General features: G+C 39.8%; 1 protein-coding gene across 1 annotated transcript in view; it reads left to right on the top strand.

The window, feature by feature from the left end:
- SEMA5A (semaphorin 5A) overlaps window positions 1-26,390 on the top strand; it is a gene marked incomplete at both ends in the record, with an annotated part of 337,833 nt that overhangs the window by 115,245 nt on the left and 196,198 nt on the right. The window contains 1 exon segment of the mRNA XM_084260169.1: window positions 12,749-12,848. Coding sequence (XP_084116295.1) covers window positions 12,749-12,848 — 100 coding nt within the window.

Here is a 26,390-nt window from a genome sequence, read left to right as displayed (position 1 = left end):
GCTCAGAAGAAGTCCTTATTACAAATGTGCTCAGCTCTGCCTGCCCGGCCAAATGAGTCCCTACCCTGATGTTTGGGTCAGCTGACCTGCACAGTGATTTACAGTGTAAATTGGGTGAAAGTTTCTTGGTTCATCCTCCTTCCTTCTCTGATGGTTTTTTTCTTTCTCCTCAGAATGCTTACACCCTTCTTATAGTTTTTTAATTTTAGTTCTCTTGTGTTGATTAGCTCTCTGTACACTTTCCTCCCCCTTTTCCACTGTAATTATATGTTTCAGGTTTAGACCATTCCTCATTTTTAGATATTGGATTAAGAAATAATATTAAGATTTGATTGATAATACCATTGCTGTCTACAGCAGGCTTCTTATACTTTTTTTTGACATCTTGAACTAGCAGCTGACACAAACAGGATATTAAAACAGATGGAATGTATGTCTGCAACAGGATAATTCTTCTTGTGTTTTCCTCATGTTTTCCCTCCCTCCTTTTTTTTACGTCCCTGGTATGTTCCCAGCATTTTTCTGGTCTTTCCCTCTATGTCCTCTGTCTGAATCTTACATAATATAGGCCTTCCATACATATGCAGTCCCCCAGGTTCCCCTGTTTTTTGAAGCATGTCACTATTTTCTTGCTATGTCCAGTACATTCCCTGATTTATTTTTTTAAACTGAGTATTTGCTTTACCTTTCATTAGCATTGTACTGTGTATGCTTTATATTGTGTACCTTCTTGTGCCTCCTTACCTGAGCATCATGCCAGCTCTGCTTTAATCTGATTCTAATCTGATGAGAGATTTCTGGTCACCTTTAATCTTGAAACTATTCGGTAAGGATTGTATTGAAATTTAATTGGGTTCAAATTATGAAGTTTGTATGTGTGTAATGTTTCCGGCCTGGATGCTTTCTCTTTTGCCTGAATATGTGTATGTGTGTGTTTAAAAGCAAGAATCTTAACTTCAAGTCATACAGCCTATAAAGCATTCTGTCATGTGTAGCCTGCTAGACTAAATTGGTTTTAGTAGTTTCCAGCAATCCCTCGGATCTCTTTGCTTCCTGTCTAAGCTCCTTCTTCTAATGGATGTTAAGCTATTTACTGATATACAGAAGACTCATTTTGGTTCTGAAATGCAATGGAGGTGACTCCTTGGTTGCTCTTACAAGCATTACAACTGAAATTTGTCTTGTCATTCTCCAGGATCCCCCCTCTGGAAATGCTTTGGTTTTTTTCTCCTTGAAGCATCCACTGCCCCTGACCTCCTATCTGTTGTACAGTCAGGTGTACACACAATTCAAGCAGAGCAGGGTTGCTAAATCTGCTGCTGACGGCTTCAAGAAAGCAAAGTTTAATTATTACTAGGAAGACAGCAGTTTCCCACAGCTGAGATAGTGGAGAATCTAAACAGCATGAGGGCAGATTGCAATCTCTGCTGTGTTTCTACAGCAGCAGGTGCCCCTGTATTCAGTGGTGAGGCTGCACCTCAAGTACTGTGTTCAGTTTTGGACCCCCCTCACTGGAAGAAAGACACTGAGGTTCGGGAGTATGTCCAGAGAAGGGCAACCAGGCTGGTGAAGGGGCTGGAGAGAAAGCCTTAGGAAGAGCAGCTGAGGGAGCTGAGCTGGGGTTGTTTAGCCTTGAGAAGAGGAGGCTTATCGAAGCCTACAGTTACCTGAAAGGAGGTTGTAGTGAAGTGGGCAATGGTTTCTTCATTCAAGTGACAGGTGATAGGACGAGGGGGAATAGCCTCATGCTGTGCAAGGGCAGGTTCAGATTAGACATTAGGAAGAAGTTCTTCACCGAAAGGATTGTTGGGCACTGGAACAGGCTGCCCAGGGAGGCAGTTGAGTCACAGACCCTGGATGTATTTAAAAGATGGGTAGATGAGGTGCTCAGGGATATGGTTTAGTAGAGGACAGGTGTGGTTGGACTCAGTGATCTCAAAGATCTTTTCCAACCTAGTGATTCTGGATTTATGTCAAGGTGATGCTATTCAGACTGATAGTTATGAATATCACATTACAAAATGTGATATGTCTTGACAGTCACTTTATGTTTGTTGTTCAAAATACATTGGAGAAGGCCAGACAATTTTTTTTACATGGTTCTTGGTATCTTAAACTTTTGTTAAGCCTACATAGAAATTATTTTTAAATAGAATACTGTCCTTGAATGACTGATACTTTGTAATTTAAAAACTTTATAACATCAGGTATGCCATGTTTGAGTCAAGTGTTTGTTTCATTAGAAACGGGAAGAGGTATGGTTAATGAGATCTTTTCCAGGTGGCTTGTATTAGTTTGCAAAGTAGGTTTTATTGTTAGTGGGTTGTTGGAGCTTTTTTGGGGTTGTTTTTTTTTTTTTTTTTTCTGGAATGGTCTGGGGCTCTAGTTCCATAGTTCCATGCTGTTTCTGTGTATGAGAGAAAGAAAACTCCAAGGGGCTGTAATTGTATATCATGGCTGATACCTTGTCATTGCATAATTTCTGTAGAACTCGCCAGTGGTTCTGAGTATATAAAAACTGTGCTTGTACCACTGAAACCACTTTCATCTAGGTGGGGGTTCAATCTTTATTCTGTTACACCTTCTTGTATTTGTATGCAATGTGTGTGTTTGAACAACGAAGCATAAACAACTCAAAACCCTTGTTCAGAAAAATAAGAAATAAGTAGTCATTGCAGCAGATGTTACTGTCTCTTCCCTGAGGGCACAGACAGTCAGAACCCAAATTCCCTTTAATTATCACAGTAATAGGCACATGCACACACTTAAGAACGCAGAAATATGTACTGCTAGCTGGGGGAGCTCTGGCAGGAGAAAGAAAACAGGAATGTAGGCTGGATTTTAGACCTTGAGACTTGGGAGGTTAGGGCGGGCTGTAAAACCGGGGCAGGGCATTTTCTGTGACTGCACCACCCCGTAGGGAGAGCGGCCTGCAAACAGCCAGGCCAGGGACTGTGCGCCGGAGGAGAGCGCCAGTGGGAGATGTCAGCAGTGGGTAGGAGGAAGGAACTTTGCAGAAGGCTTAATAAAGAAGTTCAAATTCACTCATTTAATGTTAAGAAACGTATACTTTAAGCATGCTTTATTTTCTGGGTTTCCCGTTAATGATAAATCAATTACTTATAGCCCTGCCTCATTACCAGCCAAAATTGTTCTGAAGCTGCAGTAGTTGTTTAAAAAACAAAGGCCCGGTAAGCAGGTGGTGAACTTTCTGGAAAATGTCAGGAGGTTTATGGTCTTGGGATTTGTTTTATTGCAGCTGATTTAAAGTGGAGAGGAGTTGGGGAGCTGGCAGAGCTTCTAGATAAGGCTAGAGCTACATATTTATTTCTTGGCCTCGGCAGTTTTCTTTGTAATAAAAGGCAAGTTTCAGGACTGTGTTATGTTGTGTTGGATAATAGAAGGAGGACAGCTGCCTTGTTTGTGATCTAAAGAGACCTCCAGAATACTGGATCTGGAAAGGGAGTGTAGTTTTGAGGTTGGTTTTGTCTCTTTGTTGTTGGGTTTTTTTTCCCCCTTCCCTATAAGGGGAGATGAGTTCTGAAATGCAGATGGAGATCATGTTTCCAAAGGGGAACCAAATGTAGTGTGGTAAGACTTAAAAGAAAAATCTTTTAGTTTGTGGTTGCTGATTTAATTGTGCTGGGCAGAGTCGTAACTCCATCTTTTCTTTTATAGAGGATTGGATTGCATTAGCTAACCCTGCCTAAACTATTTTTTAATCTTTTTTTTTTTCCTTGGTGGGATGAAATGATGTTTCTTTTAATCCTCCTAGATCCCTATTTTAGAAACTTACAGTTCTTACTGTCTAATGACCAGAATGCCTATATATTTTTTAAAATTATTTTTTGTAAAGAGACATATTTAAATTTTCAAATTTTTTAAAAATTAGGGCTTAGGTACTATAAACACATATTCTTTTATTTCCCAGTTATGATATCCAATACCCTCAATTCTGACTAACGTCAGTGGTGTACATAGCCCTGGTATAAATATCATCTGTATGGTAAGCACTTCATGCTATATCTTTTTCATTAAAACTCAATACTTTGTATTGTAACAGACCTATCTGTCCTAATCCTTGCCTTTTAGAGAGAAGCAGGAAATGGTGGCAGCTGATGTCATCTTTGTTGATGAAGTAGTCCTTTTCTCTCCATATGTTGTGTACAGTCTGCTTCTGGTTTACTCCATTTAGATTATTAGAGCCTTCTGGCAGCAAAGACTATTAGATTGGTTACATCCATGACCCTCCTTAGCACTGACATCTGGATGTTTGTACCATATATGCATATATAGTTATGAAAAAGTGGACATGCCAACTACTTTCTAATCTCAGCAATAGGTGGAACAGGGATTTCACTGTGACATTGGGCTGGGATTGACTAGGGTTTTTTTTAGGTTTTTAGAACAGATTTCTCTCTCCATAAGGTTTAAACATTAGAGTTGCTTTTTTTCTTATTTCTCCATTTGACTAATATTCTTAATGCAGTAGTTTGTCCTTCTGGTGTACTAAAACTTATCTTCTTGGCCTGTACTCCATCCTGGTGGACTATATATGTGCTTGGCATCTACAGGTCAGCTTACTTGGGTATTTTCTCTTTATACAAAACTTCAAATGTGGGACTAAAGTGCAATGCCAGTACTACCTTTAAGCTCTACTATTCCAAGAGCAGTAATAGCTGTTTTCTCTGCCTCTGAAGTGCATGCTAGAGGACAACAGGATTAGGGGCTATGTAGACAGGGTTAAGGAATGTCCAGAGTGTTGACTCTGGTTCTAAGTAGAGTGCTCCTGGCTTTGCATCCTACCTGGAGTCTGTATGCACAGTCTACACAACAGGAGCTCTACAGCATCTCCCTGTGGTCTTTTCCCCAGACCTCCTGTGGAAGAGCGTTTCGCAGCATGGGCATGACACAGTCATCTCAGTGATACAGTTCTGCAAGACAACCTGCCTAGTATCACAAAGCTAAGGATGATTGCTGTCCTAGAAGCAGGTCTGCCAGCATACCATTTACCATTGCATATAGAAAGCACACGTCTGCAATTACAGGTTTTAGAAAAGCAGGCTCTAACAGACAGGCCTTCCCTGTTTCACACTGAGCTGCTGTCTTCGAAGTGTTCAGATCCTGCCATGGACCTTTAGAACAGTAACAAGTAGCAGGGCAGATGCTCACACTCAGGTTTGGAGATGAGCATAATTAGCATATCAGTTTTGCTGGAGTACTTTTAACTCCCAGAATGGGTCTTTTCTGTAAGAGAAATGGAAATGTATTTGCTGTACTTACTGTGTTTGTTTTTTTGAGTGTTTTGGTTTATAATTTGCTTGTCTCATCTGTGCTTGGCTTTCTGAAAAGAAATGGCACTTTTAATGATTTCATGGTTAGTGCATCCAACAGTAATATACCCATCAGGAAAAGTCTGTTCTGGCCTGTTTTGCAACAGTGCTAGGCTAGAATAGAGGAAGAATTTGGTCCAGAGTAAGTATAAATATGCAGAGAATTACTTCAAGTCATTAAGTAATGTGCAGTAGTGTAAATTGATTACAAATATGTAAAGAACGATTTTACAAATATGTGAAGAATAACTTGCATTTGTATGGGTTTGAATGCTATGTACCAGGAGTAGAACCACCACAGCTGTGGAGCTTCATGGCACTGCAGCCTGAGGCATGCATGAGGTTGTTTGTTCAGGTGTAGCATAGGTTTCTCTCCACTACAATGATAACTAGGCAAGACCTCATGCCTGATCTAGAAGTCTGTTTGCAGCTCTGATTTCAGAAACTCATCTGAGGAAAGAAGCACCTGTATATGAATGATATCATATATTGTCACTTACATGTTTGTAATGATGGCTGCTTTCTTCCTGTTACATTTTTTTTTTTTTCTTAAAAGCCTTATTGCTCAAAACTGTGAATCATAGAATCATAGAATGGTATGGGTTGGAAGGGACCCCAAGGATCATAGAGTTCCAACCCCCCTGCCACAGGCAGGGCCACCAACCTCCATGCCTGAAGCTACACAAGGTTGCCCAGGGCCCCATCCAACCTGGCCTTGAACACCTCCAGGGACGGGGCATCTACCACCTCTCTGGGCAGCCTGTTCCAGCACCTCACCACTCTCTCTGTAAAGAACTTCCCCCTACTATCTAATCTAAACCTTCCCTCCCTGCTTGTCCTGCCATTATCTACCTTTTTAAAAGTCGAATCCCCTCCTGTTTGTATGTTCCCTTCAGGTACTGGAAGGCTGCAATGAGGTCCCCCCGCAGCCTTCTCTTCTCCAGGCTGAACAAGCCCAGCTCCCCAGCCTCTCTTCATAGGGCAGGTGCTCCAGCCCTCTAATCATCCTTGTGGCCCTCCTCTGAACCCTCTCCAACAGTTCTACATCTTTCTTGTATTGTGGGCCCCAGACCTGGACACAGGACTCCAGATGGGGCCTCACGAGGGCAGAGTAGAGAGGGACAATCACCTCCCTGTCCCCACTGGCCACCCCTCTTTTGATGGAGCCCAGGATACCATTGGCCTTGCGAGCTGCAAGAGCACACTGCTGGCTCATGTTAAGTTTCTCATCCACTAGAACCCCCCAGTCCCTCTCAGTCGAGCTACTCTCAAGGAGCCCATGGAGTCATTGTACATGAATACCAAGCAAAACATGCTTTGAATAAGTCCTAGAAAAATAACTTATGTTGTTCACCAACTAAGCCTCTCCACCTTTTGTATAAGCAGCAGCAAATTGTGACTGTTTTCAGAAGCATTACAGCCCTTCTTTGGCTGATCTGCCATGATGGAGTCCTCTTTTTTTAGTTGGAACCTATGGAGTAGATTTTGCACTTATTTCTTTTCTTCACTGGAGCATTGGTACTTTTTTTTCCCTTTAATCTACAGCAAGTCAATGACTTACCAGACAAGAGTGTTTTTAATGCACTTCTGTGAGGAGAGAATACAGTGAAAGAGCTAGAAAAGACCAGTGATTGGAAATGTAAGGAGAAAAATGCAGACAAAAGTGAATCATAAATGATGCAATGGGCTCTGTCATGCCATTATTCTTTTTTTCCCAACCCAGAGCAATGCTTGTTTTCCTGAAATTGGTCTGAGAGAATTTGTTATTCATGTAATGTTGCAAATAAATCCAGAACTGAGGCGCGCTGAATGAGTGAACAGGTGGATCACTCCGTGCCAGCCGGGATGCCTCACTTTAATAGATTCCCCTGGGGTTAATGAGGCTGGCACCAGGGCAGCGGAGGTGGTGCAATGGAGTCAGCGTGGCATATCACTGTGAAGGCTTCGGACTTGACTTGCTGCCTTTGAAGGGGATAGTAATGTAACTTGTGTATCACAGAAAGAGATCTAAGTTAGGCTAAAATCGTTATACACCTTCAGGAAGCTGGGACTACTTGTATCATCCTTAGATTAGATGCATTTAATTATAAAATAACTTTAGCATGCAGTAGCATATTTCAATTTTCTTATCATAAGATTAGTGAATTTGTCGTACTGATGCCACCCAGAGACTTGTGTTAATATTGCAAATCTGCTAGTTTTCAACTGTGGTGGTATTTTATTGCTATTATTATTAGTATTATTTTCCTAATGGAGTTTCTTCAAGAAGGTGGTACTACACATACATTCAATACTGTGCTCACTGTTTTCAAAAATGACACCATGAGGTGTCACATACATCATAAACCCTACTGAAATTTTCAGTATCTATCTTACTTTTTAATGAAATCAAGAGATCTTTATTTTCTTTTTATTTTCATATTTACCATGAAAGATAATTTCTGAATACAGTTCTAAACACACCACTCTATTCCTTATGAGTAATTTCTCAATTTATTTTCCTGTTTCCTGTTGCTGGATGTTGAAGGGCAGAATAATGGAATTTAGGTTAGGGAGAACTTTACTGTTTCATTTATGAAGAACTGTAGAGCTCAGCCCATGTCAAATCCTTGGACAATGTAAACCAAGCGAGATACGGCCTCTAAGGCAACTACTAAATTTAAAGTAAAACTGAGACATATTTCTGGACTTTCATTTTTTTTTATGAGTATCTAAGATACTTCTGCCCAGTTTTGATTGCTAACCTCCTCTTCAGGAGACTCCCTTCATCTTTCCTAGGAGCTCAGGGGACTTCGGAGTGCTTGCTTTGTCATAGGTTTATGAGCCATGGCAAACTTTGCTTCCTATTAAATCTAAGCTATTAGAAAAAAACCCCCAAAATCAAACCTGAAACCCTCAGGGAACCTCATAGCGTATGATTCACGTGTGAAAGAGCTGTAGCTTTCTCAGAATCCAACTTTCAGTTCCATGGGAAAACATACATTTTCTTTTGGAAATCTTTTTGATTTATAAGGCCTACAGATTGCAGTCCTGTAATAGCAATTTAAAAAATTATAATTTTTTTGCTGAGGGTAAGTACGTCTTTGAGTGTTCTAAAAGGGCCCAGCATGTGTTGGAGACAGCTGTTGTCATGGCTGTATGTATACTGTGATAGAGTTGTTCATGAACAGCTTTAAGCCTGAGACTGATGTCTGCAGATCAGTAAGCACACATTCTTAGTTTGAAAGTGGGAGGAAAAAAAAGTCTAGGTTGAAGGAGTATCAGGAATAAGAGGAGAGAAGACATTGAAGGTCTAGGAATTTTTCTGTGCTGCACATGAACTGAGGGCAGGGGGAAGGAAGGGGGATGCCAGGGAGGGGGATGCCAAGAAAGGGGAGTGTTAGAATTGGAAAGGGGAGGGATATTGCTGTTTGTCACCCTGTGATCAGCAGGTGATGTGATTAGGTTGTGTGTCAGCAGGCCAGCTTAATTAACTTGGACATTTATTTATGGTACTGTTGTAGTGTACAAAATCTATAGCAGGGTTATTTTATAAAGCTTGTCATGTTGCGTCTAGGTGAAAACCATTAATAAAGTGAAATTATTATTGCTTGCTCCTTTACTATGAGCTTCTAATTCAAAGAAAAATAATTTATAGACCTTTAATAGCTTGTTATGCATTTTTGACTGTAAAGAGATAACTCAGAACTGAAAGGTCTTGTTTGACCTAAGGCTTTTCAGTTAGATTTTCCTGTTTAGATGAAAATAAATCTAATTATTCTGTTGATTTAGTTACATAAATTTTCTCTAGTGTAACTCAAAGCATAACTTAATCAATTTTGCTTTATTTTCCTCTTTGTTTGGTTTTCCATTGGGTTAATTTTTGTTTGCTTTTCCTTGCAGAAGTATCACAAAGTTGTAGCTGTATCACATAAAGGGTTATTCCTGCGTGACACGTGATGTCACTGTGACACACAAGATGATACACTTTCAGAGTGTTTACTGAAAAAAAGACCAGCTCTAGCTGCAATTTGCTCTTACTGACCTCATTCCCTCAAGCAGGAACACTGCTGAATGCAACAAAAGCAGGAGAGAATAATTTGTATTTTGGATGGATAGAGTGGAATCAGGTTTCAGAGAGATTTCTTTGCAAGTCCTCATTCTCTTCCTCTCTGGCCTGAGCTTGCCTTGCCCTGCCTGGCCCTTGCCCCCTTGCTCCAAGCCTGGAAATGACATCAGTCACAGTTTACTCTACCTTGAAGCATTACTGTGCTTTGCTGAGACTGCAGGACGTGGAATCTGCCTTCCCTGTAGTCTTCTGGCAGCACAGTATCTCTGTGCACTGAAATGTCCCTGGCCTACCCATCCTATGGGAGCTACTCCCCCCATTTCACGGGAGACCAAGGGTCTCATTTGTTGTACCAATATGGAGCTGAAGTAATCCTGTGCTCAGCTGCTCACCTTGTATCTCTTTTAGGGACTGCTGTTTCCACACCAGGTCTGGCTTTACCCCTGTGTAGATCTGCTGCTGCTGAGCCAACGGCCTCATCAGCTCCGTGCATTTGCACACAGCAGCAAGGTTTTGAATGCCAGTACATTGCTCGCCTGAGTTGTACTTTGAGAGCGTAGGAGCGGACGTGGGTGTGATTCTGCAAGATTGTACCTCAGGGGCACAAACCCCTGGGCACGAGTGTAGGCAGAGAGAGCCCAGGGGCTATGGCTGCCATTCTAAGAGTACAGATCCTCTGTATGTGCTAGGCAGCACCACCCATGGTTTGTGTAGCCATGTGGAAGGGGAACATAGCAACCAAGGGACTAAATCCAGGTGCCTGGGGGTTGTCCTCCCAGACCCTCCTGTGGCTTCTGCCCACTGCTGGTTAGACTCCCAGCCTGGGTACTCTATTATGTCTTTAAAGCCCTAATTTTTTTCATAGATTATTTGTTCTGTGGTTTTATCAGTTATTTGTCAGTACCATGATTTGTCTGAACTTCTGCTGCTTTTTAAAATTAATTTACTCCACTTCCGTCCTAGTCACAGCGCTTGATACAAGGGAAAGTAGCCTCTCTGTATCATCTCAGAACTGACAGCTGTTTCTGCTTGGGGTTGTGTCTGTCTGTGGGGGTTTTTTTGGGAGACCATGTGCATATTCTGTATTCACGTGGGAAATGTCTGAGGGAATTTATAGAGTTTTTAGATACAATGACTGATAAACCAGTAAACATATTCTGCTTTATTTTTCTTTCCTTTTCTTTATTTTGGGTCTTTTTTCCCCACTAAGTGAGAGTCTTCAAGACTTGTATCTGGCTGTCCTCATTCTCATGTCCTATCTAATTTCTCAGCTTTTTAGAACTTTGCAATTGATAGTTTCATATTAAATGCATGACTGAAAACTTAAGGTTGCAAAGTGAAGTTTAAAAAAAAGTAATTGCTCTTTTGGGTTTGCCTGTGTAGCTTTATATAAATATAGGTAGATAAATAAGTATGTATAAACCTATGCACATGTGTATATGTGTGTGTACACGTATATTTTTTTTGCTTCCTCTGGAATCCTGCTAGGGTCTGTGCATAGAATCTGCAGTGGTAGTTGATGGCAGCTGTAAACATACTTACCTAATATACAGCCCCATCCCCTTTCATGCCTGCTGTTCAGGCCACGATTTGAGAACTTATCCAGTACAGATGGAATCAACTGTGAATTTAGCTACAAGTTCTGCAGAACATATACAAACTGGCATTACAGGCCTGAAATTGCCCAGATGCAGAAGTTAGTTTTCTGACACCCAAGTGATTCTACTGCACGGTTCCATCTGTTTTTCCAAAGTCTATGACGCTACAGCTCCTGCACAGTGTGCTTAATGGTTCTCTGCAATGGCTGAACACATTTTGACACAGAATAACATTTTTCTCCTGGGCCCTCTCCTTAGGAATGGATGACCTACTTGTGCTAAAACTTTAATATTTAAATTAGGAACAAATCATCCTGAAACAGGCACCAGACATGGATTATTTCAACCCAGACATTTGCAAAAGGAAAAATATGCTCATGAGAAAAGAAAGAAGCTTAGAATGGGTGTTGGCAAATCAAGCTTCAACTGGTGATACCAGTATAAATAATTACACTGCCACTGCACTCTCAGGAGGGTTGGTGTTGACTGTTTTCATGACCATGTGCTCACCTTTGGTCTTTTTATTGACTGTTTCACATCTGTAGTCTTCCAACGGACAGCTCCACAGCCCATTCTGCTGTATGTACATAAGCCTTCTTCACCTTTCACATACGTTACAGATCACTGCTTTGTGATTGCATAAAAAAAAAGAAAAAGAAAAATGCTCCTGCGAATCAGGAGGGAAACTCTAGAAGACCTAGAGGCTTTTGTACCACTGCACCTTTTTTGAAGAGTCATTTACATCTTTTCTGCATTCTTATGTATTTGTCTGTCCATGTAAAAAAAACCCCAACCAACCAAAATAAAACCCACACAGCAAAAAAAACCCAAAATATGCTGTGTTCCCAGAACAGTGTTTGGGTGCATATAGGTTGTGTTTATTAAAGTTGGATGAGGTACTTAGGGACATGGTTTTGTAAGTAATGTAGGTGGTAGGGGGACAGTTGGGCTAGATGATCTTGGAGATCTTTTGCAACCTTAATGATTCTATGATTCTATAGCTGCACTGTTGTGTATCCAGGTAGTGATATGAATGCAAAAATAACTACTAATGATGAAAGTATTTAAGGAATTAGAATGCAGTTATTTATGTGTGTTTAACTTTAAAAGTAGGAATAGATATATATTCTGAGTACAGGTAATGTTCCTTGTTGATTTACAGTCACTCGTCTGCCCTGTTTTATGTAGCACTAAATTGGTCTAAGAAAAGCAGGTTAAAAACTCAAAAGGTTCACCTGAATGTCAAGCATTTTCCCTTTTTCATCCCTCATGTCTCAACCTTTTTTATTGTGAAAACAAAAAGTGAAATTTACTTGTTCTTTTCATTATTTTGCACTTTATTGGATTCTTTTCTAAAGCTCTAAGCAAAAAAAAAAAAAAAAAAAAACCACACACAACTCAACCCCTAGCCCTCAGCTGCTTCTGATGCATGGAAAATTAATCTGACTTCATTTGAGTACGTACCATTGAGTTGCAGTTGTACTGTGGTGGTTTTCTGCTTTACTTAAGGAGGAAAAAACCATCTGGCTTATAAATCAGACCAAATTTTTAATACTTCGTTCAAGCGTGCACTGGTTGACTGCTCTATATATTTTACAGGCCTGGAGTGTAAATTATGTGGTACGGTGGTAAAAGTCTCCTGTGCTTCCTTAGAGGATCATACTAAGAAAACGTGCAGGCCAATAGTATCTGCAAATGTAATGTTGATTGTCTGATGTACTACAACTATGACATTTACAGTAACAGCTGTATTTCTTGATTGTTTTCAGAAATTGCCCCTTGGTTACATGTGTTCAAAGCAGAAGATGCTGTGGACTTCTCACAGTTAACATTTGACCCAGGACAAAAAGAGCTTATTGCGGGAGCAAGGTGAGAAATCTATTTTCCTTTTGTGTTGCATCGGACCAGGTTTTGTTCTCTGTTGATAAGTAACACTGAGCCGAATTCTAACATCAGTGTGCTCTTGTGTGACTCCCCTGCCTTCCAGACCCACTAAACTGAACATTACATATGTTTATTTCTCTTATTTCCGACCAAAGGTACAAGATGGACTGCCTGGTTTCAAGGATCCTAATAGCTGACACAATCTTCTTAAAAATGAGAATAGTCCTGGAGTACTCTCAGGCTTTGGATGCGTCAAGTAGAACAGGCAGATGCTGTATGACAACGTGACAAAAGTTCCTGTAGCATAAAACTTAATATGATCCCAAATTTAGCTGCACAATACAGCTCTGCGCTTGGGTGATTCTAATAGTTCTTCAGTGCAATGCCAGGAACAATCTGTTGAAGACTGAAGAATTAGTGATAGAGTTAGTGATAATCATAATTTAAGCACAGTAGGACAGTACTTTGCAAGCTGTGATCAACAGTGACACTGTCTTAGGTGTCAACATTGAAGCAGTGACGGTCCTTGAACATGATTTTTTCTTCTCTAAGCATATGTAGTAAAACATTTTGCTTGACAAAAAAGCTTTAACCATCTAAACTTATTTAACTCACTCTTCTGAATATACTTCACTCTTGAACTAATGAGGTGCTAATCACTTAATTTTTCTATTAGATTTGGTATGAAATATACTTCTGCTCCCCCATTTGTTTCTCAGTTGAAAATGTTCAAAATACAGAATCATAAAAAGCACTGCGAAAAAATTCTTTTTCTGTGTGCCAAGGGAAGTTGCTTAGCTATAGGGTCAAAACTTTTTGAGTGTGGAGATGTATGTGTCTGTGGCCCACCTGAAGTGGGATATCCTCTGCAGTCATGTTGATTTTTCTATTCTGTAAGCTGCCAAATGAAATGAGGCATGAGGCAGTCAACTGGAGCTGTTCCTTAAAGACAGCCAGCATAAGTCAGAGCTGTCTGAGTCACATGGAATTGTCTGTTGGATTGATGCACACTGTATAGATCTCAATAAGTGATGAAAAAAAATAATTTCCCTTCTCTCTCTTTTTTTTTCTTTTTTTCTTTTCTCTTGACTGTTCATCTGGTCTACAAATCTCAGCAAGGGATATGCTCTTTTAAACTTGTGCTTTTGATGAAATCTTTTGAATCATTATGGGATAAGGTTTGAAAGATTTTGTTGAATAGTCAGTGACTACAAGAAAAAATGTCAGTTGCCAACTCTGCCTTTTGCAATAGACCAACTACAGTAAAAGCAATAGGATTCATTTGGTTTCTCCATAAATTAATGCTGCTTCACACCTTCACAACTCTTGCTCTGGCTAAAATTGAAAAATTAAAAGTATTCACTGCTTTTTGAAATCCCAGCAGAAATCTTTGTTTTCCACAGTCCAGTAGAATGGGCTGGGTTTTGTTCATAGAATTTATTGGACTTTTCCTTCCCAAATTCCGCATTTCCATTCTAAATTCTAAGCTATTCCACAGCAATGTTGTGTTTGGCCGTGGAGACTTCGCTTTAGAACGACTGCACTTGCCAGCGGGTTTCTCTGTTTAATACATATTATCGATATGAGTGTGTCCTTTTCACTACACATTTTTCTCTCTGTGAAGCATTGTCCCAGACTGTATGGTGAAAGTCATTGTATGTCGTGGTGTCATAGATTTGGAGACTGGCAACCAGCTGTCAGGGTGCTGTAGTCCCAAAAACGCAAGTGTTACTAATTCTGCACTTTCTGCATGGTAGAATGAATCCATTGGCTGTGAATATGATGTGGAGGTTTGTGCTGGTTTGCAGGAGTGGTGTTTGCAGCCTTTCACGGGCTCAACTGGCTGCACTGGTGTTTGTTTTTTTTCCTAACGCAGTGTGTAGTTAACTTTCACTGAGGGCTGTCTGAACAGGGCATTAATTTTAGCATACTTGTGCTATAGCCCGTGGAGGAAATTTTAGTACAAGTTTCTTGCACATCTGCCTCACAGGTTTTGCATATCTGAAGAGCCATTAGAAGAACTCATTTTCTGTCCTAAGCCACATATGCACCCTCATAAAGACAGTGAAGGGAATGCACTGATAATTCCTCCTCCCTGGTGAAATACCTTTCAATACACAGTTGTTTCTCTTGGCATATTACTTCTTTTATTATTATTATCTTCTTGTACTAACACTTGAGTACTGAAAAACTAGTAAGTATGTAAAATGTGTTTTCAGTAATATCTGAACAGCTGAAAGTTCCTGTTCAGTTGTGAAAATGGTAAATTGTAGCCTGGTTTTCCCTTTTCATTACCAGTGAATGGTAGAGAAGGTAAATGTGCAATGTTGCATGTGGCAAAGCTACAAATAAAAGTAGATCACTTTTTTTACACTGCCAAGAGAAGTGCTTGCATTGTGATTTACTCATCCTGCATCTAAACAGAACAGGGAGCTATGCTTGCACCTCTAGGCTTCTGCTTTTGTAAGGTGGTGTTCTTCTAAACCAGAGGAATGATTGGCACAGCAGGAGCTGTGTCCTGGCTCAGCTTAAGTTTATAATTGACTTTTTTCACTTTAGTGGAGTTTAGTGAACAATTCTCTCAAATTTCTATGTCTCAGGAACCAAGAAAATAGTATTGTGAAATTTCAACCTATTGGAAATTCTTAAATCCCCTTTCAATCACTGGTATTTGCTGAGGGTGTTTTTCTTCATTTTTGAATTTCTACAGCCTCTAGAAAGGCTCATGACTTTTTTGTCTTAATGAGCAGGGTAGCAATGATCCCAGCTGGATTCTAGACTGGATTCATATTGGGAGCTGCCTATGTGATGCAGCTGTGTAAAAAGAAAGATAAGCTATGATGCCTCAAAAGGTGTCTCCTGTAGTGACACAGAAGTGCTCATACTGTTGCACAAGGTCCTGGGAGACTTTAAATTGCAGTGGTGTGCAGTATTATTCTGTTCATATAAACTCAATCAAGGTTAAGCAAAACTAGAAAGAAGAGATGTAGGAAAGGGCTGCTAAAAGGCAGACGAAGAAGGTTGGAATCCTAGGGCAGGAATACAAACGCTGAGCATGTGTGCGGTGCCTGCCCATAAATCCATCAGCAGGTACATTGAGGGAAGGAAATTTCTGTATAAACTGCACAGTAGTGTTGGCAGAAAACAAAATCCGTTTAAGTTGGTCATGGGCAATTCAGTCAAGAAACAATGAGTTTTGTCACATTTTACCAGCCTGAACAGAACAAGAACAGAAATATTTTTGAGGTAGAGATCTCTCAGTATATGAAAGGGACATTGTTCTGTAGTATTTGTCATAGGAGACAATGACCAGGAAGGAAACTACTAGTCCTATATTGCTAAGATTAATCTTGCTTGTCCAGTTGGGGAAATAGAGGTGGTCTTCTGATGTCTGTGAGGATTCAGTAGTTGCTGTGCAAAAATACAGGGTTTGTTTTTACCATTTACTCTGCTTCCGCAGGCTGTCTTCACAAGAAGAGACGAGAAGTCTCTAGATGATATTTTATTTTGTTCTGTAAAACGTCCCCTTCTCCTACAGGTCTTGAGTTGATTCATTGAGAGTGCCTTACTTCAGTTTCCTTACGCCTTCTGGGGCATTCTACAAATGTTATTACTCCAGTACTAGCGCACAGCTTCGCTTTCGTCATCTGATCCACCATGGCACTGGTATTTCCATTATGCTTTCCCTATGATTTGGAGCCACATTCCCATTTCCCTCCCCAACCCGCCCCCATTTAGGGGGAGAGGCTGCTGATTCCAATGCTTTGGCTCAGTCTGGCTTATTTCTAGACCGTGCACAGTCACCTTTCTCTGAAAGCAACAGAAACAATTAGCTGCAGTCCATTTTTGTTGTTCAGCTTTCAAATGCCTTTCCACTCCTGTACCTCAGCTGTGGGGAGCGTCTTTATGTCTTGGGTCATGCTCAGACATGTTTCCTACTGTGAAGTCCAATGCATTTTAGTAGCAACTGCTTTAGTTTCTGAATATTGCTGTACAGTACAGGTGCAAATTTAATTGTTTTAATTGTGAAAGGAGCTAGCACAGCTTTCAAGTTTAACAAGGCTTGCACTTGTCTTTGTGCCAGAGTCACCTGACAATCATTACAGCCCTCCAGTGTAAGAGGTCTGCTTAATAACATATATTGAGTCTGAAGCATAAGCATTGCATTACTTTTGTTTTAAAGGTGTCATTTGGTCTTCTGTCAGTCTGCTGTGCAAAAGGAGACAGATGTCTACCATTGGCGAGGGTTTCACAGGGAGAGGAGTGTCTTCTAAAATGACTGATGCGTTAGCCTGTGTCTCAGTAACAACCTACAGTTGCCTTGCTTGCCTGTGACCTTTTTGCGACTTGTTTGTGTAGAAAAATTAATTTAGATAGCTTTGAGAAATGGGAGAGTGGAGTGGAAGGGGGTGGGGACAGACAGGGGAAAAGACAGAGGGAGAAATTTATCTTGCCCGACTTTGATCAAGCAGCTTAAGGTGCATAGTGAAGACAAGCAAAGATTACAGTTCAATTTATGAAGCTGAATTAAGGGAAGAAGAAAGATTTTTATTGTGGTTTCTGGTTTTTAAAATTTCCATTTGAAGATATAGAAGTTGATAGATTTTCAGTGTCATGGGTATTTGCTCTAAATTTAATGTTAAAGAAAATTTTGTTTCATATTAGGTATGTGTTAAATTGTATGAGATTACACATTTATGTAAATTTTTTAAAAATGTAGATTAATGAGGAGCACTCTACAGAGAAAATTCAGTGTGGATGTAAAACAGTTGTTAGTGTATTACGAAGTCGATTGGCTTTTGACACAGAGCAATGTAGCCGTGTTCCCATGAAACTGTATCTTTAAAATTTGCCCTAGGCATTGTTCTTAACATCACATATGACCTGGCAGATAAAAATAAATGAGTTCTCGTGCAACTTGAAACCTTCTAGGGAATTCATCTGTTTTCTTCAAAAACAAAAAACCCATATGGCAGGGTGGAATTTACTTTTATAATTAAGTAGCATCAGTGAAGGATTACTCTCAGGGCATTAGCTTGGTAAGCTCAAGGAAATGAGAGACTGCTTGTTTATCTTATTCTGATAAATCCTGATAAAATATTCAGATGAATATTTCTCTGTGTGTTATTTAGTGGACTGACAGCAGCTAATCAGATATGATAATGATTTCTGTAGTTTGAAATGCCTATAAGCATGGAGATTCATGGATTTCCTCGAGAACAGCCTTGCCTTCTTTTTCTAAGTGGAAATACTGTTCTGGAGCTTTTTTTTTTTTTTTTTTTTTAATTAAATCTCTTGGAAGGGTCAATTGAGGGGGGAAAAAGACTAGTTCGGGCAAAGGATACAGTGGTGTCTAAATTGTCCTGGCAAATTGTGCATTGTCTTTTTTTCCTCCTCATTCCCTGACAAAGCACTAAACGCTTATCAGCTCTAGTTTTTACACATCAAAAATTGTTAAAAGTGTTCTAGCCATTTCAGTAAAATAAAAGTCAACTAGAAGCATGTCTCAGACCCAGTAGTTTGGGGCAAGAATGCTGAGGTTCAAAATAAATAGCTACATTTTCCTTTTAATGCATTCTTTTTTCCCCTCTTCTCTTTGGTGACTTTTAAACTACTTTTCTCTTAATGGTTTTATTCAGACCATGCAAGAAGAAGTATGTCAGAAGAAACTAGCTTGTTTAAAGAAAAAATTAAATAATCCTCATCCCAAGATTTTAGTGCTTTAAATTATGAACTGGTAGGACTCTAGTTGGAGTTAATTCCTAAGATGTAATTTAGTTTTTAGAATTCAAGCTGGCCTACATCAGCTATAGTGTAAAATTCTGTAGTTACTTATCAGAAAAGGGTCTCAAAGCTATTGCAGTATTTTTAATTGGATAATGCATATTTAGACATATCTGACATTATTTTTTACACAAAGCATCCTAGTGACAGTGGCTTTCTCCTGTATGTTCTCCTGCAAATTAATTAAACTTGGTTTGAGGATTATAACTTGTTTTGAGGTGGCTTATTGCCTCAGTCACTTCTTATCTCACTGATGAAGGACTGTAACAGTATGCCTTTTCACTTAATTAGATGTGTGTTTGGGAACGTTAATTTGAACCATTACCACTACTTGCCATAATAACAGAAAGGCAAATTAAAGGATTCATTAACAGTGGTTTAAGAATATCTAATAAAGGAATAAATATCTGTACAGGTTTGCTTCTTGCTGTTGTCTGCTCCCAGCAGGAGAATCTGAGAGCTTCTTGTTAATGAGATGCTCTGAGCACTACATATTGGGAGAACAGACAGGCACCAGGAATTGATGCTCTATTCTTTGAACATCCATCTGGGTTTTATTGTTCCTTTAACACTTGGTTCAGGGTAACCAGAGTCTTGTCCTTCCACTGATTGATCTAATCTAAGGCATGGTTAATGTTAAATCTAAGAGAAAGTATTAACCTACTGCTGCAGAAAGAGGAAGGTCCCCCTCCTGCTTCTTATTCCTACTTGAAAGCAGGTTCCTAAACATTTTTGATAGCTAATGCTTTGTACCTGTCTTCTCATGCCTTGTTCTACTATGCAACTTTATCCTCCTTTGCATCAGCTCTGCTAATAGTCTGGTTGCAGAGCAACACTAGTCAATTCATTGAACCTGTAAAATTACTCACTTTCTTGTGCTGATTTTCTCTCTTGCCATGTTGTTTGTGAAACTAACGTGATGCACCATCAGAGGAGCCCTGCAGCTGACTTGGGGTAAGATGAGAAGAGAAATGGCTGTTGTGAATGGAACTTCTTTGGCCAGGAGCACTGCTATTTCAGTGTAAACCATCTTTAGAAATTTTATCAGATGAGTGAATGGTGTTGTGAAAGTACCTGTCTTTAACTGAAATCTTGGCACACTTGATCTGTGCTAGCAGTAGGACCTGTCCTGATGCACAGTATAGCAGCTCATGCCTTCTCCTCATTCCTAGTCAGACTGTGTTCTTAGGGCAGTTAGCTGCTCTTCTGCAACGAATGTTAGTCCCCACATATGGTTTCTGTCCTACATAGCCACAAGCTTGGTCATTGCTGAATTTATCTACTTTTTGTGCCTTTTTTTCCCTCCTAAACGTGATTCCCAGAGGCGCCGTGACCATCGCTGATGGGCTCGGCCTTGGTCAGCAGTGACTCTGGCCTTGAATTGGCCAACATTTACTCTCTGCGAGCTGCAGAGAGCTTCTGTTGCCTTCTTGCATGAGCCACCCCTGCAGCCCCTCCCTTCTCCACCAGAACCCTGCCACACAAAACTACAACAGGGTTTCAATCCTCATTCCAAGAGTATGGTCAGAAAATTTAATGGTGCAGTGACGCATACTGTGTATATGACCTTCACCTGTCAGTGTTTGATGGGAGCAAGATTGCGTTTTATGTAGAGATGTGCTGACATCATGTGCTTACTTTGGTATTCTTCCTGCTTCTGAATATTCTGTGTACAGAGAACTTCCACCTAAGGGAAGGACTCTGCTGGAAACGAATTGCTCTACCAGAGGACTACTGTATGATCACAGGAGGGAAATTCAAGGCTGACTTTGAAAATGTGAGCCATTGAGTTTAGTATTTCCTTTCATTAAGTATTTTTAGCATTTATGTGATTACTTACATAGTTTTTTATAGTTTTGCTGTTGCAGTTTCTTAATAATACTATAAATTATTATAATAAATATAGTAACTTATAAACAATAAAATTTAAAATAGTCCAAACTTTGGCTACCTTAGATTCTTTGCCTTCTCTCCCTAGTCAAGAAGCCCCCCAAAACCCCAATCAATACCCCCCAAACCTCCCCAAAACAACTTGAGCACACATTTTTTGCCAAAGTTGATTACTGTAGGAAAGGAAACCACAAAAGGTATGCACTGTTTAAAATTTCTATTTATTTAAGCCTGTTCCTGTTTACTGGGGGTTTTTGAGGAGATACATTGGCAGCATGAAAGTTTAATTTCAAATTAATCTTGAAACAGAACACTAATATGTTGAACAATTAAGTGGTAACAAGATCACATAGGATTTGTATGTCTGTTTATGTGGGCGGCTACTGTGCGGTGTGACTGCCAAAATGTAAAATCTGGGGCAGGTATGGAGATATCTATTGCAGCATTGAAAAGTATTTCAGACTTAGTCAGTCACAGTTATGAAATACAGCGTTACCAATTTGGTTGAGGTGACATTTCAGGATAAAGCTGAGCCAAACAACAACCTGTTTAATAAATAGCTGAGTAAGCTCACAAACATATCTAGGCTAAAGCACAGTATTCAGAAAAGCCTTCATCTGCATGCATCAGAGGTGAAAAGGCAACAAAAGCTTTGAGGACATCTCCAGCTGGGGGAACTTGGGTGCCCTGTGTGAGAAGCAGGGTCTACCAGGAGAAGAAGGTAATGTATGTTTGAGATGACATGGCATGATGTGACTTCGGGACGAGCATGAGCTCTGTAGCTGCAAAGACAGGTGATTATTGCCTTTCTGCTTTTCCTGGAGAAGCCCATGAAAAGAAATATGGCAGAACTGATGCCTGGCTATTCTTGGACATCTGAGCAGAAGTGCTGCATTCTAGGATGTCTCATCCCTGCTGAGGCTGTATGTGGAGTCCCAGGGAAGTGAACGTAGTATGATTTGCTAATCCTGAGAAACAGCTATCGGAGAAGAACATCAGATTTTACAGGACCTTTGAGAGGATTAATTTAATTTATAATGGGATTATTTCCTAATTGACTCTAGTAGTGCTTTTGTTATTGTTTGCCAAGCTCAGTGTTTCACTGGTCAGCCTATGATCACCCAAGTCTTCCTTTTTGTGCTTTTAAATGTTAATAAAACATGGTTAGTCTTTCATTCCTCAAGAATGCCTGTAATTTTAGAAATTTTAAATAAAAGAGTACCAAGAGGCCAAAAATCACTTCACCTTAATTTTTAAGTTAAATTACCATGATCTCGTAGTCTGAAAATATTTGTCTCTGTGTATATGCTCTTTTCACTTCTTTAGCATTTGTCAGTAAGCTACTTGTTTCATCATTCTTATTTGCTGAGCCATTTCACGCAAAATGCAGACAAAAATTACTCATTGACCATTCAGATTTTTGTTCTTGTTAATTTGATAATTTTCCTAAAGCAGTACAACTAGACCATTTTGATTAGGATCCTTTTCATTTCAGTGTCACACTCATTTTTTTCATGTATTTTTCCTTTTGTATCTTAATATAACCAAATGAATTTTCTAGATCATAATATTTTATTTATATTGATTATCTCCTTTCCTCCTATTCTTAATTCTCTTTCCGTTTTATTTCCAATTGCTGATTTTACTACATTGCAGCACTAGAATTAGCTTTTACCCAGAACTTTCCAATCTTGATTGTGGAATCATGACTTTATGTTTAATAGTTGATTCTTACAGAGCTTATTCATTTTCAGTCTTAATAATTTCTTTCCTTCCAGTAAATCGAATAAAATTTTCTTCTTTCAGGTAAAATACTTTCTTGAAAGAAGTGCCCAGGAAAGAATCTTTTACTGGTTTATTTCCAGGAGAGTTAGCAGCATGTCTGGTCATGTCTTGAGTTTCTGAGTTTGTTACAACCTCTATTTATTGATTCAGGTTTTCAATTGCAGATTGGATATGAGAGGCTTGGGGTGGAGTACTTTTTTTTTGCTGCTTCACAAGTTTTTCAGCAGCTTACTCTGCAGTACATTTTCCTAAGCTGTATGTGCCACCTCAGTGTTGCTCTAATTCATGTCTGTTTAACGCAGCAGTATTTATTGGTGTGTTCATGCTTTACAGCTTGCTGTTTCACAGAGAAAAGTGTGAAGTGCTGGATTTAACAACCATTCCTGGCGTGCTGTACTTTTGCATCTTTATGGCTTTTCAATTGATTTTTGACATGGATTTGTTTAGGAACCTACAGAAGATTAGTTTTATTCTTTTATCTGTAGTCATGCTGAATGTGTTCAGTGCAATAGATTGAAACATGTTGTCATCAAGCAGGTGACTGGAGCATGTTTTTTGTGGTGCTTCTTTCCATTCCCACTGATGCCAGTGGAAATTTTTGCCATTGAGTTTAAGCAAGCTCCTGATTAACAGATTTTAGTTTTTGTAGTTCACCTAGAGAAGTTCAGCACTATGAATGTAAAGCAAAATGCTTATTGCCTGCTGGCTATCTGAAGGAATACAGGATGCCACTTTATCTCAGTTGTGTTTCTTCTCATTACACTGTCCTTCTGTTTGTAGATTTATGTAACATATTTGTTTTCCTCATTCATTAAGTACCAAATGGAAACAAATTTACCAATTACCACCAGTGTCAAATCAGTTTAATTCCAGCATGTAAAGCTTTATTTGTCTTGCTTTTATTATCAACATATTTGGACAAGAGACAGGCCTACACGCTAAGAGATCTGTATCTGTGCTTTGGAAAGGTACTTGGTAATTTTTGTTTCACACCCTTTGTTACCTTCAATGCATAAATGCACAAGAATAAACAGAGGTTGAAAAATGGCAATTGAGGGCAGAAAGTCAAAAACATCTTCAAAAAATGTATTGTCACCTATCTCGTGAGCAGCATAGTGGCTTTGCACATCTCAAAAATTGTCATTGACTTTTTCTTTGGGCTGTCAGGTGTAGTAATATGATGTTTCTAGCATTGTTCTTTTTTACTGTCATGCTTTTATGTATATGTATATATACATTTAGGATTTTGTTATATATGTCCTTTTTGAATGAGTTCTTGCATGGCAGAGATGCATGCCTTAGAATGTTAAACTATTGTATTTATAGAACTGAATGTAGTCCTGCAAATTTTATTGAAGTGGGAAAATTTAGGTAGGAATAGCTGTGATTGTTCTCCTAGTGCTAATTTGCTGCTTGTCCTAGCATGATTTAGGTAGTCACAGTCACTGTCCCATCTATTTACCGAGTTTACCTCTATGTTGCTAAGGTTTAATGTTTTTACAGTGCCTGGCACATTGCTTTTCTTCTTATTCCATTTTCTTTCTGCTGACTTTATGAAGCTGAAAATAATATTTTAATTGGCTGTTGACAGCTACCAGAAGTTGAAAAATGTATACTAATTAGCTCTGCCTCTTAGCTCATTCGCACGAATACAGGCATTTTAGTCTCCCTAACACTTATAGGCTTAATATTTCTAATTCAGTACTTGATATATTAATGGGTAGAAGGGTTATACTGTACTGCATGGGGTACAAGTTTCTTTTTCTGGGGAAAAATAACCCACAAAGCTTTCACCCTCTGTTTTTTCTTCAGGATGACACTGTATTTATGTATCTATTAACTTAGAACTTTTACAGGTTAGTTTTTAATAGGCTGAAATGATGTCAGGATGAAAGACCCTAAAAAGACATTAATAATTTCATAATCTGTTTTAAAACCCCATATCAGTGATAAATCTTCCACAGATATCTCAAGATGAAGTATGAGTAGAGATTGACATTACATTCTGCTATGGATTGACCCAAAACCCAAACCACTGAGATCAGTCTGTTCATACATTCTGCAACAGAGTCTGCATTTATTAGTGGAGTAAGATAGGACATTTATGTGGGCCTATTTTAAGAAAACTGTTTATGCCTGCTAAGGCTGCAGTTCAATTTCTCTGGAAGAAAAAAGTTGTTCTCTTCCTGTAAGGGGAGAAAAAACTTTGCAACAGCAGTGAAGATTTAGCTTTGATATCTGGAGTGAAATCGGCACAGTTAGTGATGGTTGATAGAAGCTCATATGCAATGAAATGAGGAGCAGGCTAAGTATTTATGTTCCTTGCTGAATATTACTGAGCAAGATATTTTACAGATATGAAACTATGCTTTTTTTCCTTACAGAGAGGTCTATGTGGGTTAAAAATATTTTATGCATCACTTCCTGATGTTTCAGTGAACCTTTCAAGTCAGCTTGCACTTAGTTTATGGATGAAACTTTGTGTATACATTGTCCTGCAATGTACTCTTTTCATAAAATCACAGACTGGTTCGTGTTGTGAGGGACTCAGACATCATCTAGTTCCAAACCCTTGCCCTGGGCATGGACACCCTCCACTAGACCAGGTTGCCCAAAGTCCCATCCAGCCTTGCCTTGAACATTGCCTGGGAGGGGGCAGACACAGCTTCTCTGGGCAGCCTGTGCCAGGGTCTCACCACTCTTACAGGGAAGAATGTTTTCCTAAAGTTTAATCTAAATCTACCCTCTTTTAACTTGAACCCATTACCCCTCATCCTATCACTACACTCCCTCATCAAGAATCCCTCTCCAGCTTTCCTGTAGAACCTTTTAGGTACTGGAAGGTCTCCCTGGAGACTTCTCCAGGCTGAACAACCCCAAATCCCCGCGCCTGTCCTTGAAGGAGAGGTACTCCTCTGGACTCACTCCATCAGCTCAGTATCTTTCTTGTACTAAGGTCTCCAGATCTGGAATGAGTGCTCCAGGTGGGCTCTCACCAAGGCTGAGTAGAGAGGGAGAATCACCTCCCTTGACCTGCTGGTCACGCTTCTTTGATGCAGCCCAGGATATGGTTGGATTTCTCATCTGCAAGCACACATTGTCAGCTCATGTTGTGTCTCATCAGCCAGTACCCCTAAATTCTCCTCAGGGCTGCTGTGTCGTTGAAAATCTTGCTGAGGGTGCACTCAATCCCACTGTCCGTGTCTCTGACAGAGAGATGTTAAACAGTGCTGGTCCCAGTACTGACCCCTGAGTAATGTCTCTCATCTCTGATCTCTACTTGGACATTGACTTGTTGATCGCAACTCCATGAGAGTGTCCAGACAACTCCTTATCCACTGAGTGGTCCATCCATCAAATCCAAGTCTCTTCAATTTAGGGAAAAATATATCGTGCAGGACAGTGTCAAAGGTTTTGCACAAGTCCAGGTAGGTGATGTCTGTTGCTCTTTCCTTATGCACCAGTGCTGTAACCCCATTGCCACCAAATCTTTTAGACATGATTTACCGTTAGCGAAGCTATGTTGGCTGTCACCAATCATCTCTTTATGTTCCATGTGCTTGAGAATAGTTTCAAGGAGGATTTGCTCCGTGATCTTGCTGGGCACAGTTGTGAGACTGACTGGCCTGTAGCATCCCAGGTCTTTATTTTTTTCCTCTTTTAAAAGGAAATTTCCAATTTCTAGTCAGTGTGAACTTCACTAGACTGCCGTGACTTCTCAAATACGGAGGGTGGCTTAGCCACTTGGTCTGCCAGTTCCTTTGGGACCCATGGATGCATCTCATCAGGTCCCATGTACTCATGCACTTTCAGGTTCCTTAGATGTTCTCAAACCTGATCTTCCCCAACTGTGTCAGGTTCTTCATTCTCCCAGTCACTGCCTTTGCCTTTTGTGTCCTGGGCAGTGTGACTAGAGCCCTTGCTGGTGAAGACCAAGGCAAAAAGTCACTGAGTACTTCAGCCTTCCCCATAGCCTGGATAACCACATCTTGTGTTTCATTCCTGAGGTCATTTTCCTGATTCTTTCTTTTGTCACTGACATACTTACAGAAACTTTTCTTGTTTTCC

The sequence above is a fragment of the Gallinula chloropus genome (assembly GCF_964237585.1).
Source record: "Gallinula chloropus genome assembly, chromosome: 2".
In the NCBI taxonomy this organism is placed as follows: domain Eukaryota; kingdom Metazoa; phylum Chordata; class Aves; order Gruiformes; family Rallidae; genus Gallinula; species Gallinula chloropus.
Note: the sequence above shows the minus strand (reverse complement) of the source record. Positions and strands in the feature narration are given on the sequence as shown.